Source organism: Coregonus clupeaformis, chromosome 1 (genome assembly GCF_020615455.1).
Source record: "Coregonus clupeaformis isolate EN_2021a chromosome 1, ASM2061545v1, whole genome shotgun sequence".
Lineage (NCBI taxonomy): Eukaryota > Metazoa > Chordata > Actinopteri > Salmoniformes > Salmonidae > Coregonus > Coregonus clupeaformis.
In genome coordinates, this window is record NC_059192.1 from 66,797,685 (window position 1) to 66,813,650 (window position 15,966).

Below are 15,966 nucleotides of genomic sequence, written 5' to 3' on the forward strand. Positions count from 1 at the left end.
AAGTGTTAATGAGCAGTCACTACCATCATGGGACTTTTAATAATTGTTTTATTCTGTTAAAGCATTCAACTCACCATAGTGCATTTAATGTTTAAAATAATCTAAGCCTAAATCGAAAACCGTGATGATAAAAAATAAAATAATCAAAACCGAACCTACCTCCAAAAAGCTAAAATCGCTCAGCACTACTTTCTGGTTTATAGATGGATTTGGTTACAAAGCAGTGGATATCATTGTGTATACAGTACTAACAGTGTCCTCTCTCAGTGAAGTCAAGAAGTCAACTCTGAATCCCAACGCCAAAGAGTTCAACCCCAACAAAATCGCACTCACTCTGGTAAGCAAGAATGTGTAATGACACGTCAAGAAGAGCAAGATAATTAGGATCTAAAATGTCTTGACATGTCTACTAACCAAACAATGTCTTGATATGTCTTGACATGTGGCTCAGTTGGTAGAGCATGGCGCTTGCACACATGACTGTAAGTCGCTTTGGTTAAAAGCGTCTGCTATCTATCATCTATCTACTGTATCTATACTACCAAACACTGTCTAGACGCGCCTATGTACCAAACGATGTCTTGACGTCTACGTACCAAACAATGTCTAGACGTCTACTTACCAAACGATGTCTAGAGGTCTACGTACCAAACGATGTCTACAGGTCTACGCACCAACGTGTAGGGCAGGGATGGGCAACTTTGATGGGGGTGAAGGCCACAAAAGAAACTGAACTCATTATGAGGGGCCGCAGTGGCTCGCGGGTCTGCGTACCAACACATGCAGTCAGCCTTTTTTGAGGGCCCTAAGTGAAATTTAGATTTTAGAAATGTTTTGCATTTTTTGAGTTTCTAACCATTTCATGCAGATGATTTACCTGATGCGTGAGTCACGGCCGGGCAGATGGGAAAAAAGATATGCCAGTTCAATTTGATAAATGCCGACAGAGAATTTGTTCGTTATGATGAACTTCACAGGGTGGTGAAATTGCACGTGATGTGCTTGATGTTCCTTTCCAATAAATATCGAGGGTCTTATTCTTGTGACATGATGATCGATGCTTCGCTGCCGTTTGACAAGTAAAAATAATATCGCTCTTATCCATAATACAAGCATTTCGCTACACCCGCAATAACATCTGCTAAACACGTGTATGTGACAAATAAAATGTGATTTGATTTGAATAATCTCATAATGTACAGTGCTGTGAAAAAGTATTTGCCCCCTTTCTAATTTTCTCTAGTTTTGCATATTTTTTTATACTGAATGTTATCAGATCTTCAACCAAAACATAATATTAGATAAAGGGAACCTGAGTTTACAAATAACAAAAACAATTGATACTTATTTTATTTATTTAATTAACACATTTCTGCAACACCCAATTCCCCTGTGTGAAAAGGTATTGCACCCTTACACTCATTAACTGGTTGTACCACCTTTAGCTGCAATGACTCCAACCAAACGCTTCCTGTAGTTGTTGATCAATCTCTCACATCACTGTGGAGGAATTTTGGCCCACTCTTCCATGCAGAACTGCTTTAACATCGGCAACATTTGTGGGTTTTCAAGCATGAACTGCTCGTTTCAAGTCCTGCCACAATATCTAAATTGGGATTAGGTCTGGACTTTAACTAGGCCATTCCAAAACTTAAAATGTGTTGCTTTTTAACCATTTTTATGTAGACTTGATTGTGTGTTTTGGATCATTGTCTTGCTGCATGACCCAGCTGCGCTTCAGCTCACAGACGGATGGCCTGACATTCTCCTGTAGAATTCTCTGATACAGAGCAGAATTTATGGTTCCTTCTATTAAGGCATCCAGGTCCTGAGGCAGCAAAGCATCCCCAAACCATCACACTACCACAACCATGCTTTATGGGTGGTCCTCTGTAGCTCAGCTGGTAGAGCACGGCGCTTGTAACGCCAAGGTAGTGGGTTCGATCCCCGGGACCACCCATACACAAAAATGTATGCACGCATGACTGTAAGTCGCTTTGGATAAAAGCGTCTGCTAAATGGCATATTATATTATTATTATTTACCATTGGTATAAGGTTCTTACTGTGGAATGTTTGGTTTTCGCCAGGCGTAATGGGACCCATGTCGTCCAAAAAGTTATACTTTTGACTCATCTGTCCATAGAACATTCTTCTAAGAGTCTTGATGATCATCCAGGTGCTTTCGGCAAACTTGAGTCAACTTTTTGGACGAGATGGGTCCCATTTTATGTCTGGCGAAAACCAAACACTGCATATTAGGTTTTGGTTGAAGATCTGATAACATTCAGTATCAAAAATATGCCAAAATAGAGAAAATCAGAAAGGGAGCAAATACTTTTTCACGGCACTGTAGATGGTCTACCCCCACTGTATCTGCGAGCTGTTTGCTAGAGCGCACGTGCCAAGACCAGAGTAGGCACATTTGCTATATAACGCATCAGCTTTTGTGACAAAACCATCAGTAGAGTTGAAAATGCGATGGAAACCCATTTAACTTGTATTTTTCATTCGGTACATGGGAATTTGACAGCAAACGTTATTTTTATGTGTGCGACGTCATCTCGCACAGACTTTTATCCGCAATAAGTCAGTTTGATGGAAACACATCTCTGGTGGGGAAATGCGCATATTATTTTATGCAGATTTTAGACTTTGCATGAAAATCTGTCGCAAATTGGATGGAAACCTAGCTACTGTCTGACATAAGAGAAACTGCTGATGCAAAAAATAAATACAATTCACCGTGTGTATTCTACTATTCTGACTCTCAACAGTAAGTTGAGACCCCGAGTTCCCAATTTTTTAAATAATAATATTTTCCCATCCCTGGTGTAGGGTATAGTTGCCTCTAGATGCTGATTTTTGTGTCCGTTTTGGATTTCCCCCACTAATGGTTTAGGATTGGGGAAGGGATGGGCATTTGAAATAATTTCAATATTCAAATAATGTCATTAATTTCGGGGAGATATCGAATATTCAAATAACCGTGCCCATCCCTAGATTAGGGGAGGGGAAGCTGATCTTATCTGTATCTAGGGGAAACTTCACCCTGGAGTGTACCAAACACTGCCTAGACATCTACTTACAAAACTGATATAAATGGTTGTTCCCCTTCCCTCTGTTTCTGCAGACTAAGCCCAACCCTTCACCCACGCCCCCTCGGCAACCCCCTCCCAGCAACGCGGTGGTGCTGCAGCACCCAGGCAGCCAGGGTCCCATCTACAACGCCCCCTACCTCTCCTACGTCTCCCAGATCCACTCTGTACAGGTTACACACACACACACACACAGATCCAAACTGTACAGGTAACCCACACACACAAGACACTTCTTACACTGACACATTGATTGAATTGACTGCATGCTGTGGGGCATTCTGTTTCCCCATCAAATACTGCTCCTCCCCCTGTTTGTCTGAAAAGTTAGTCCCTATGAATGTGAGGCTTTGGGATTATTGGTAATATTATAGTCAATACTATACTTGAGTTTCGCCAGTAGTGATGTAGTGTGTGACTATATACAGTGTTATGCTATTGTTTGAGCGCAGTTTAGGGTCTAGTATTAGTTAATGTTAAAATTGCCTATATCCCCTCATTGAAAAGCCAATGTGGCTTGTAGCTTTGTGTTGACCTCTTGTCTCCTGGTTTCTGTTTCCCTCCAGCCGCCACAGATGTACCAGTATACCATGTCTACAGTCAGCCAGGGGAAATACCCCCGAGCCAAAGGTACACGCTCTCTGCACGCCTCTTCTCCGACTCTACCAGTGTGCATGCATTGTTTACACCTTGACATACTCTAGCTGATCCCAGATCTGTTTGTGCAGTCTGGCCAACTACTATGGTCTGTATCAAGTGGAGTTGGCAAGACATTACAAACATATCTGGGACCAAGCTATATATAACACATCTTACTTACCTTACAAATACATATTATTATTATTACTACTTCTTTGTATTCAAACTTCTTTATCTAGTAATGCATGGCAAACTGTTGTAGTTCTACAGTAAAGTTGAATGTCGGGCAAAACCAACTTTAAATCGTAAGCGTGTGACTTAATTTCCCCCTGGGGATCAATTCAGTTCTGTATTGTTCTTTTAAAGCATGTTCATAACTACTAGTGCGTCATTTCGGGCAGTGTGGTCTACGTGACTGTGAGCGAGTTCCCCTCCCTGTCAACGTTGTTATGCAGTCATGTTTTGGTCTCCCCCAGGCTCAGTGGTGGGGGCCCTCCGCTCGGACCATGGCAACTCGGGCCCGCCGCAGGCCATGCTACAGGTGGCGGCGTCTGCAGCCGGAGCCCCCCTGGTGCCGTCACCCTACCCCCAGTCCTACCTGCAGTACAGCCAGCAGCAGGTCATCCAGGCCATGACGCCTTACTCCGGACAGGTCAGTGTGTGGGTGGGAAAGTGTGTTTGTGCGTGTCTGTACTGTGTGTGGCTGTACTGTGTGGGGGCGGGGGGCAGGGGATAGACCTCAATTTCCTATCCCCAGAGTTTTGAATTGAACCGCCTCCCTTTGCCTTCGTGGTGATAAATCTCTATCCAGTTTTGGTCGTCATAACTGTAGCAGTCAGATACTGAAAACAATGTCTGTCTTTCTCTATGTATCTCACCCTCTCTCCCTTCCCCAGCCGATGTACTCCATGCTGCAGGGCGGTGCCAGGATGTTGGGCCAGGGAGGAAGTCACCCCCAGGCCATGGGCCCTCCAGGGGGCCCCCAGTTCCCCGGCCAAGGTGAGGGGCCTCAGGTGCCACAGCAGGGTATCTATGGTGAGTCCAAAACTCAAAGGCAACAACACTGGTTGGATCCTGAATTTGGACTGGATCATTGTTTTGAGGGTAGCCTAGTCCAAGATCTGTTTGCTGTTTGTGCTGTATAGCCAACCAACGACCATAGGAGTGTATGCAGCACAAACAGATCTTGTACCAGGCTACTGGATCATTGTTTTGGGGAATTTATAATAAAACATGAGTGTAATACGGAAAGTGTCTTCAGCCAAATAATATTTTCTGAAATCTGATTGTTTTTCTGCTCTCTCTCTCTTTCTCACCCCTCTCTAGCCCCCCAGTCGTTTTCCCATCACCAAGGTGCAGTGCATCAGCCCCAGCCCTCCAGCACCCCTACGTGTAACCAGCCCCCCCCCCTCAGCAGCACGCCCCCAGCCCTGGACAGGTAAGACCAACACCCCGCATCCCAGCTTCAAATCTCACCATCCCTCTCCTGACCACATACCAGTTCTAGAACATACCCCTTTTTATCTTGATCACGTTTTTTATCGACATACAGCATTGTTGGGCATTTTGAAGGTGTATGTTAAAGGTATACTCAGACAGCTATAGGAAGTGGGCTGACTTTCAATACAAAGAGCGTGAAGCAAGAGATTAATCTTCTCAACAGTTGTTGTCACACAGCTATCACAATCTGCAATATCTTTGTTTCACACCACTACTCGTGGTCATGTCATATCGCTGAGTCTGAGCTTTTATTCTCCCCTGACATTCTATGTTATGTCTTCTCTAAGTTTATCCTATGCTAATGATTTCCTTCTCTATCTCTGCCCAGTCGGGACCCCAGCCCCAGTCTCTATATCACTCCGGGTCCCTCTCGGCCCCCACCCCCCCTAACATGCCCCCCGGACACACGTCGCCCCAGGGCTCGTACCCCCTTCAGGGCTACAGCCTGCATGGCCACCAGGGAATCCCGCACACGTACGCCAGTCTGGGGCAGATAACACAGGTACATTAACACTGCTGGAGTTACTCTGGGTCCTGTTCATTAGTGTACTTTTTTTTTTTAATTTGATAAATAAAATGAAAATGTGCCTTATTGGAAAAGTCCATATTTTTTCCATTTTTCACACAACCCTGGTTATGACTGTAAGCAGAGATAATAATGTTGTTGATCTTATCAGGAATTCCTCACTTTTCTCAAGTCTTTCATAATTGAAATTGGCCAACCCGCAAACAGATATCCGTCTTTTCCTGGCTCTATTGCGTATCTATTCGAAGCCTTCAAAAATATATTATTTAATGCCAGATTAGTAAAGTAAACACCTTTTGGAAGGAGTGAAAAGAATTACACTCAATTCCATTCAAAAAGGGTGGCAGGTGGTCGTTGGTCCAGTAATTGAAAGGTAGCTGGTTCGAATCCCAGAGCCCACTAGGTAAAAAACTGTCGCTGTTTCTTTAAGCAAGGCACTCAACCCTAATTGCTCCTGTAAATCGCTCTGGATTAGTCTGCTAAATGACTAAAATGAAAAAGCATAACTGTCCATCAATAAGACATTTAGAGTGATTGTAAGAACAATGTCCTAATGTTTATATTTAGGCAAATCATGTCGTTATACCTGTGTTTTATATATTGTGTGACACATTTTATGTATATTTCTGCGTATGTACCAAGATGTTCAAATACACCTAAACCTAAATGTCCCTGGTCCCTCTCCGTAGGCTCACGTCCAAGGGGCCATGCAGGGACCCCACCACCAGGGCCAACACGGCCACCCGCAGGTAGTGATGCTCCAGGCCCCGCCCCCCCAGCAGGGCCTTGGACAGGTCTCCCAGCACCCCCAACATGGCCTCCAGCAAGGGGCCCACCAACACTTCTACATAGGACATCCACAAGGTATGAAGGTGCCCTAAGCTTGTATTACTGCAGAGAAGGGGACCAGAGTGTTATACTAGAGGGGCGACATTTCCGTAGTGCAAAATTGACCCCAAAAAAAGGGTGGTATACGCTCCAAATTCTGTTGTGGTTCGACGAGAACACTTTTGCCAAGGCGGAGATGAGTGGCCGAGATCGAGACGATGCGGAGATTAGTGGTCGAGACCAAGGCGCGCGCGGATAATAGTGGACACAATTAAATTATACAATCGCAGAATGTCATTAGAATAGACATACAGTTGAAGTGGGAAGTTTACATACACTTAGGCTGGAGTCATTAAAACTCGTTTTTCAACCACTCCACAAATTCCTTGTTAGGACATGTACTTTGTGCATGACACAAGTAATTTTTCCAACAATTGTTTACAGACAGATTATTTCACTTATAATTCACTGTATCACAATTCCAGTGGGTCAGAAGTTTACATACAGTGGGGAAAAAAAGTATTTAGTCAACCGCCAATTGTGCAAGTTCTCCCACTTAAAAAGATGAGAGAGGCCTGTAATTTTCATCATAGGTACACGTCAACTATGACAGACAGTGAGGGAAAAAAATCCAGAAAATCACATTGTAGGATTTTTAATGAATTTATTTGCAAATTATGGTGGAAAATAAGTATTTGGTCACCTACAAACAAGCAAGATTTCTGGCTCTCACAGACCTGTAACTTCTTCTTTAAGAGGCTCCTCTGTCCTCCACTCGTTACCTGTATTAATGGCACCTGTTTGAACTTGTTATCAGTATAAAAGACACCTGTCCACAACCTCAAACAGTCACACTCCAAACTCCACTATGGCCAAGACCAAAGAGCTGTCAAAGGACACCAGAAACAAAATTGTAGACCTGCACCAGGCTGGGAAGACTGAATCTGCAATAGGTAAGCAGCTTGGTTTGAAGAAATCAACTGTGGGAGCAATTATTAGGAAATGGAAGACATACAAGACCACTGATAATCTCCCTCGATCTGGGGCTCCACGCAAGATCTCACCCTGTGGGGTCAAAATAATCACAAGAACGGTGAGCAAAAATCCCAGAACCACACGGGGGGACCTAGTGAATGACCTGCAGAGAGCTGGGACCAAAGTAACAAAGCCTACCATCAGTAACACACTACGCCGCCAGGGACTCAAATCCTGCAGTGCCAGACGTGTCCCCTTGCTTAAGCCAGTACATGTCCAGGCCCGTCTGAAGTTTGCTAGAGTGCATTTGGATGATCCAGAAGAGGATTGGGAGAATGTCATATGGTCAGATGAAACCAAAATAGAACTTTTTCGTAAAAACTCAACTCGTCATGTTTGGAGGACAAAGAATGCTGAGTTGCATCCAAAGAACACCATACCTACTGTGAAGCATGGGGGGTGGAAACATCATGCTTTGGGGCTGTTTTTCTGCAAAGGGACCAGGACGACTGATCTGTGTAAAGGAAAGAATGAATGGGGCCATGTATCATGAGATTTTGAGTGAAAACCTCCTTCCATCAGCAAGGGCATTGAAGATGAAACGTGGCTGGGTCTTTCAGCATGACAATGATCCCAAGCACACCGCCCGGGCAACGAAGGAGTGGCTTCGTAAGAAGCATTTCAAGGTCCTGGAGTGGCCTTGCCAGTCTCCAGATCTCAACCCCATAGAAAATCTTTGGAGGGAATTGAAAGTCCGTGTTGCCCAGCGACAGCCCCAAAACATCACTGCTCTAGAGGAGATCTGCATGGAGGAATGGGCCAAAATACCAGCAACAGTGTGTGAAAACCTTGTGAAGACTTACAGAAAACGTTTGACCTGTGTCATTGCCAACAAAGGGTATATAACAAAGTATTGAGAAACTTTTGTTATTGACCAAATACTTATTTTCCACCATAATTTGCAAATAAATTCATAAAAAATCCTACAATGTGATTTTCTGGAGAGAAAAAAATCTCATTGTGTCTGTCATGAATTTATTTGCAAATTATGGTGGAAAATAAGTATGTCTTCCATTTCCTAATAATTGCTCCCACAGTTGATTTCTTCAAACCAAGCTGCTTACCTATTGCAGATTCAGTCTTCCCAGCCTGGTGCAGGTCTACAATTTTGTTTCTGGTGTCCTTTGACAGCTCTTTGGTCTTGGCCATAGTGGAGTTTGGAGTGTGACTGTTTGAGGTTGTGGACAGGTGTCTTTTATACTGATAACAAGTTCAAACAGGTGCCATTAATACAGGTAACGAGTGGAGGACAGAGGAGCCTCTTAAAGAAGAAGTTACAGGTCTGTGAGAGCCAGAAATCTTGCTTGTTTGTAGGTGACCAAATACTTATTTTCCACCATAATTTGCAAATAAATTCATAAAAAATCCTACAATGTGATTTTCAGGATTTTTTTCCCTCATTTTGTCTGTCATAGTTGACGTGTACCTATGATGAAAATTACAGGCCTCATCTTTTTAAGTGGGAGAACTTGCACAATTGGTGGCTGACTAAATACTTTTTTCCCCCACTGTACACTAAGTTGACTGTGCCTTTAAACAGCTTGGAAAATTCCAGAAAATGATGTCATGGCTTTAGAAGCTTCTAATAGGCTAATTGATGTCAATTGGAGGTGTACCTGTGGATGTATTTCAAGGCCTACCTTCAAACTCAGTGCCTCTTTGTTTGACATCATGGGAAAATCAAAAGAAATCAGCCAAGACCTCAGAAAAAATATTGTAGACCTCCACAAGTCTGGTTCATCCTTGGGAGCAATTTCCAAACGCCTGAATGTACCACGTTCATCTGTACAAACAATAGTACGCAAGTATAAACACCATGGGACCACGCAGCCGTCATACCACTCAGGAAGGAGACGCGTTCTGTCTCCTAGAGATGAAAGTACTTTGGTGCAAATCAATCCCAGAACAACAGCAAAGGACCTTGTGAAGATTCTGGAGGGAACAGGTATAAAAGTATCTATATCCACAGTAAAACGAGTCCTATATCAACATAACCTGAAAGGCCGCTTAGCAAGGAAGAAGCCACTGCTCCAAAACCACCATAAAAAAGCCAGACTACAGTTTGCAACTGCACATGGGGACAAAGATCGTACTTTTTGGAGAAATGTCCTCTGGTCTTTATTAAACAAAAATAGAACTGTTTGGCCATAATGACCATTGTTGTGTTTGGAGGAAAAAGGGGGCTGCTTGCAAGCCGAAGAACACCATCCCAACCGTGAAGCACGGGGGTGGCAGCATCATGCTGTGGGGGTGCTTTGCTGCAGGAGGGACTCGTGCACTTCACAAAATAGATGGCATCATGAGGAAGGAACATTATGTGGATATATTGAAGTAACATCTCAAGACATCAGTCAGGAAGTTAAAGCTTGGTCGCAAATGGGTCTTCCAAATGGACAATGACCCCAAGCATACTTCCAAAGTTGTGGCAAAATGGCTTAAGGACAACAAAGTCAAGGTATTGGAGTGGCCATCACAAAGCCCTGACCTCAATCCTATAGAAAATGTGTGGGCAGAACTGAAAAAGCGTGTACGAGCAAGGAGGCCTACAAACCTGACTCAGTTACAGGAGCTCTGTCTGGAGGAATGGGCCAAAATTCACCCAACTTATTGTAGGAAGCTTGTGGAAGGCTACCCGAAACGTTTGACCCAAGTTAAACAATTTAAAGGCAATGCTACCAAATACTAATTGAGTGTATGTAAACTTCTGACCCACTGGGAATGTGATGAAAGAAATAAAAGCTGAAATAAATCATTCTCTCTACTATTATTCTGACATTTCACATTCTTAAAATAAAGTGGTGATCCTAACTGACCTAAGACAGGGAATTTTTACTAGGATTAAATGTCAGGAATTGTGAAAAACTGAGTTTAAATGTATTTGGCTAAGGTGTATGTAAACTTCCAACTTCAACTGTAGGTGTTTTGTAACAGATGCCTCTTTCCATTCATCGAATTGCAGGTGCACAGTGTTGGGGTTTGGATGCTGGAAATATTTTATGAGTGGACGAACATGCACGGGTAGACTACAGGAGCCCCTTTTTTAAGTGATTGTCAAACAATCGGATGGAAACATGACTGGTTGTGTTTGTCACATTTAAAAGGCATAGGCGGCATGTCCATAAGGCTAGGGGAAGCTAAGCTTTCGCTAATGTAAATTGAATTATACTGAACAGAAATATAAATGCAACATGTAAAGTGTTGGTCCCATGTTTCTTGAGCTGAAATAAAAGATCCCAGAAATGTTCCATACGCACAAAAATATTATTTATCTCAAATGTTGTGCAGAAATGTGTTTACATCTCTATATTAAGCCCTATACAAAGTATTCAGACCCCTTTACTTTTTCCATATTTTGTTACGTTACAGCCTTATTCTAAAATTGATTAAATTAATTTTTTCCCTCAATCTACACACAATACCCCATAATGACAAAGCAAGATAAAAAAATAAATACAAATGTTTTCAATAAAACAGAAATACCTTATTTACATAAGTATTCAGACCCTTTGCTATGAGACTCGAAATTGAGATCAGGTGCATCCTGTTTCCATTGATCATTCTTGAGCTGTTTCTACAACTTGATTGGAGGCCACCTGTGGTAAATTAAATTGATTGGACATGATTTGGAAAGGCACACACCTGCCTATATAAGGTCCCACAGCTGACAGTACATATCAGAGCAAAAACCAAGCCTTGAGGTCGAAGGAATTGTCCGTAGAGCTCCGAGACAGGATTGTGTCGAGGTACAGATCTGGGGAAGGGTACCAAAAAATGTCTGCAGCATTGAAGGTCCCCAAGAACACAGTGGACTCCATCATTCTTAAATGGAAGAAATTTGGAACCACCAAGACTCTTTCTAGAGCTGGCCGCCTGGCCAAACTGAGCAATCGGGGGAGAAGGGCCTTGGTCAGGGAGGTGACCAAGAACCCGATGGTCACTCTAACAGAGCTCTAGAGTTCCTCTGTGGAGATGGGAGAGCCTTCCAGAAGGACAACCATCTCTCCAGCACTCCACCAATCAGGCCTTTATTGGAGAGTGGCCAGACGGAAGCCACTCCTCTGTAAAAGGCACATGACAGCCCGCTTGGAGTTTGCCAAAGGGCACCTAAAGGACTCTCAGACAATGAGAAACAAGATTATCTGGTCTGATGGAACCAAAATTGAACTATTTGGCCTGAATGCCAAGCTTCACGTCTGGAGAAAACATGGCACCATCACTACGGTCAAGCATGGTGGTGGCAGCATCATGCTGTGGGGATGTTTTTCAGCGGCAGGGACTGCGAGACTAGTCAGGATCGAGGGAAAGATGAACGGAGCGAAGTACAGAGAGATCCTTGATGAAAACCTGCTCCAGAGCGCTCAGGACCTCAGACTGGGGCAAAGGTTCACCTTCCAACAGGACAACAACCCTAAGCACACAGCCAAGACAACGCAGGAGTGGCTTCAGGACAAGTCTCTGAATGTCCTTGAGTGGCCCAGCCAGAGCCCGGACTTGAACCCAATCTAACATCTCTGGAGAGACCTGAAAATAGCTGTGAAGCGACGCTCCCCATCCAACCTGACAGCGCTTGAGAGGATCTGCAGAGAAGAATGGGAGAACCTATTTTTGCTTTGTCATTATGAAGTATTGTGTGTAGATTGAGGGAACAAAAACAATTTAATCCATTTTAGAATAAGGCTGTAACTTAAAATGTGGAAAAAGTCAAGGGGTCTGAATACTTTCCGAATGCACTGTATGTACAATTATGTAAATTATACAATTGTATAACATTGAGGTTCTTGAAAATATGAATGATTTGCTTGAAAAAGTCCCTGAAAGGTCTTGAATTTCACTTGCCAATTTATTTTTGAACCCTGCTTAAAGGATGTATAGTCCTAGGCCTATGTTGTTGTATAGGTGGAGTTATGGGTGGGTCAATTTGCTTTTATTCCTCTAGTACACGTGGAACTGCATGAAAATCCTTATCTTTGTTTCAAAACATTTAGACATGTTTATGCTAATGTAACACATTGGTCCCATTATTTATAGAAAGACCATATATTTAATTAATTAATTCTATATGTAATTCTATGATTACTCAAGCTTGCGTGTCCCATACCAGTAAGAAATTAAATCTACTTTCACCCCTGATTCAATGTCTTAAGTAGCTGAACATGTCATTACTGTAACCTTGTGAAAGTTACGAACTGACACGTTTAAATTTGTCCAAAACTATAGCGAATAAGTGCCTTTCATTTAACGGGCTTGCACATGCGTAGTTCGGCACGACATCGTTAGGTCCATGATGTGTTTTTGCGCATGAGCTTAGCTGCCATGACATCGCCTACAAGCGTGATCTGGGATTTCTATTGGAGAAGCAGTATCTGGACCTCTTCGCATATATTGTATTTGATGCAGTCTTGTTGTTGGCCGTTTATATGGAACTTGTCTAAAACTGTAGTTATAGATGCTGGTTTCTAATGTGTTTTGTGATGACTGTAGTTGAAAAGTACTTTTGTAATATTTTGTCTAAATATCAAATCGGTGCATGGTGCCCATTGAACTGAAACACTACTACTCATCTTGTTCTTTTTTCGTCCATAGTAATATTGTGTTAATCAATACTTGATTCTTACTTCTGTTTTTTTCCCCACAGCGATGCAGGTACAGACGCACCCCTCTCCCTTCCACCCTCCTGGAAACTGAGCCCCTCTGTTCTCCCCTCCCAAAAGAACTGTCCCTCCCTTGCCCTCTGGACATGACCACGCCCAACCAGGAAGTGACACAATCACGTGACACAGTGACGGGCTTGCAGGGAGAAGCGGCAAGACCTCATTGGTCAGGTACACCAACAGAAGCCGCACCCAATCCAAACCTTCCCTTCCAGCTCCTTCCATTTTAAAGACAAAGGCGACCATGTGAGATCATCATAGCGGAGAGAAAAGACATGGACGCCAAACGAGCGAAGGACACAATGTTTGACAATGTAAAATCGCTTTGTGACTGACTCCTTTAGTTAAGTTCCTTGATATTGGGCGAATGGACAGAAGAAAAACAAACACTTGCTCAGAAATCGTTGAGTGTCGCAAAAAGGAGGAGTGACCGAATGGAACGGCATAAAAGGAGGGAGTTGGAGGAGATTGGATTTTTACTTTACCCGGTATCAACCCACCCTTCCCCTTTCCTCTCTCTTATAGCTTATTATAAATAATAATTAACAAAATATGGAAAATACAAAAAAATACTTAAAACTACAATGACCAAAAAATAAAGTTTTAAACTTAACTACAGAAACATCTTGTTGAATGTATTACTTTTTTTATTGGAAGAATACGTTAGTTGTCAAGTCTTATCATCTCGTAAAAACCAATATGTTCAACCAAAGGGAAACCATTTGTAAGACACATTTCAATGTAAAGAAGACACTAACAAAGTAATCATGTAATTTCAACAAACAAATCAAATGCAGTTCCCACAGTTAAAACTGAGGTTTAAGCAGTTCTTACGTCATGGGTATCCATTGTATTTTAGCCACTTAAGAGGTTTTGGTTACACTTCTACTGGAGTTTTGTGTTTACTGTTTAACACTTGGCAGCTTAACAATTAACATTCACACATAAACCTGTCTACACATTACATGAATCGTGGTTCCAAAATGTCGCATTTGTCAGTCCAACCTGGAGTTCTTAAATGTTCACATTTTATGTAGTGATGGGGCAAGAAATCTAGAGTATCGTGATATAATTTTTGACAATTTTATATTGATACTGACTATCGATTTGCTAGGTAGTTAACATTAGCTAGCGCTAGTCGGCTGTACTTGCGCCAAAACTACGGTATTTCTCATCCTATAGCTTGTTCTCCATCTTCTTTTTAAATGGTGAGCCATCATGTTTTGAGTATTTATCTACAAAATGTGCTTTCTCATGGCTCTCTTGTTCCTCTGCAGCAGACATATAGTGAGCAATATGTTTGGAACATCAAATCGCAATAAAATTGCAGTATCGAATCGCATACATAGAATCGCAATACATATCGTATCGGTACCGAAGTATCATGGTAATATCATATCGTGAGGTCCCTGGCAATTCCCAGCCCTAATTTAGTCACTTATCTAGCTCTGATTATTGTAAATACAGTGCATTCAGAAAGTATTCAGACCCCTTGACTTTTTCCACATTTTGTTACGTTACAGCCTTATTCCAAAATGGATTAAATCATTTTTTTCCCTCAATCTACACACAATACCTCATAATGACAAAGCAAAAACTGTTTTTTGGAAATGTTTGCAAATGTATTAAAAATAAACAACTGAAATATCACATTTACATAAGTATTCAGACCCGTTACTCAGTACTTTGTTGAAGTACCTTTGGCAGCGATTACAGCCTTGAGTCTTCTTGGGTATGACGTTACAAGCTTGGCACACCTGTATTTGGGGAGTTTCTCCCATTGTTCTCTTCAGATCCTCTCAAGGTCTGTCAGGTTGGATGTGGAGTGTCGCTGCACAGCTATTTTCAGGTCTCTCCAGAGATGTTTGATTGGGTTCAAGTCCGGGCTCTGGCTGGGCCACTCAAGGACATTCAGAGACTTGTCCCGAAGCCACTCCTGCGTTGTCTTGGCTGTGTGCTTAGGTTGTTGTCCTGTTGGAAGGTGAACCTTCGCCCCAGTCTGAGGTCCTGATCGCGCTGGAGCAGGTTTTCATCAAGGATCTCTCTGTACTTTTCCCTCAATCCTGACTAGTCTCCCAGTCCCTGCTGCTGAAAAACATCCCCACAGCATGATGCTGACACCACCATGCTTCCCCAATAGGGATGGTGCCAGGTTTCCTCCAGAGGTGACACTTGGCATTCAGGCCAAAGAGTTCGATCTCGGTTTCATCAGACCAGAGAATCTTGTTTCTCATGGTCTGAGAGTCCTGCAGAGATGGTTGTCCTTCTGGAAGGTTCTCCCATCTCCACAGAGGAACCCTGGAGCTCTGTCAGAGTGCCCATCGTGTTCTTGGTCACCTCCTTGACCAAGGCCCTTCTCCCACGATTGCTCAGTTTGGCCGGGCGACCAGCTCTAGGAAGAGTCTTGGTGGTTACAAACTTCTTCCATTTAAGAATGATGGAAGCCACTGTGTTCTAGGGGACTTTCAATGCTACATAAATGTTTTGGTACCCTTCCCCAGATCTGTGCTTCGACAGAATCCTGTCTCGGTGCTCTACGGACAATTCCCTCGACCTCATGGCTTGGTTTTTGCTCTGACATGCACTGTCAACTGTGGGACCTTATATAGACAGGTGTGTGCCTTTCCAAATCATGTCCAATCAATTGAATTTACCACAGGTGGATTCCAAGTCGTAGAAACATCTCAAGT

General features: G+C 42.8%; 1 protein-coding gene across 1 annotated transcript in view; it reads left to right on the forward strand.

The window, feature by feature from the left end:
* The window catches only part of LOC121572437 (ataxin-2-like protein), a 48,857-nt gene extending 34,965 nt beyond the window's left edge, over positions 1 to 13,892 (forward strand). Inside the window, 10 exon segments of the mRNA XM_045222422.1 lie at positions 268 to 337; positions 3,133 to 3,270; positions 3,664 to 3,727; positions 4,213 to 4,388; positions 4,633 to 4,771; positions 5,063 to 5,136; positions 5,139 to 5,178; positions 5,560 to 5,738; positions 6,452 to 6,626; positions 13,261 to 13,892. Coding sequence (XP_045078357.1) covers positions 268 to 337; positions 3,133 to 3,270; positions 3,664 to 3,727; positions 4,213 to 4,388; positions 4,633 to 4,771; positions 5,063 to 5,136; positions 5,139 to 5,178; positions 5,560 to 5,738; positions 6,452 to 6,626; positions 13,261 to 13,310 — 1,105 coding nt within the window. The 3' untranslated portion in view covers positions 13,311 to 13,892.
* Positions 13,893 to 15,966: the final 2,074 nt, after the last annotated feature.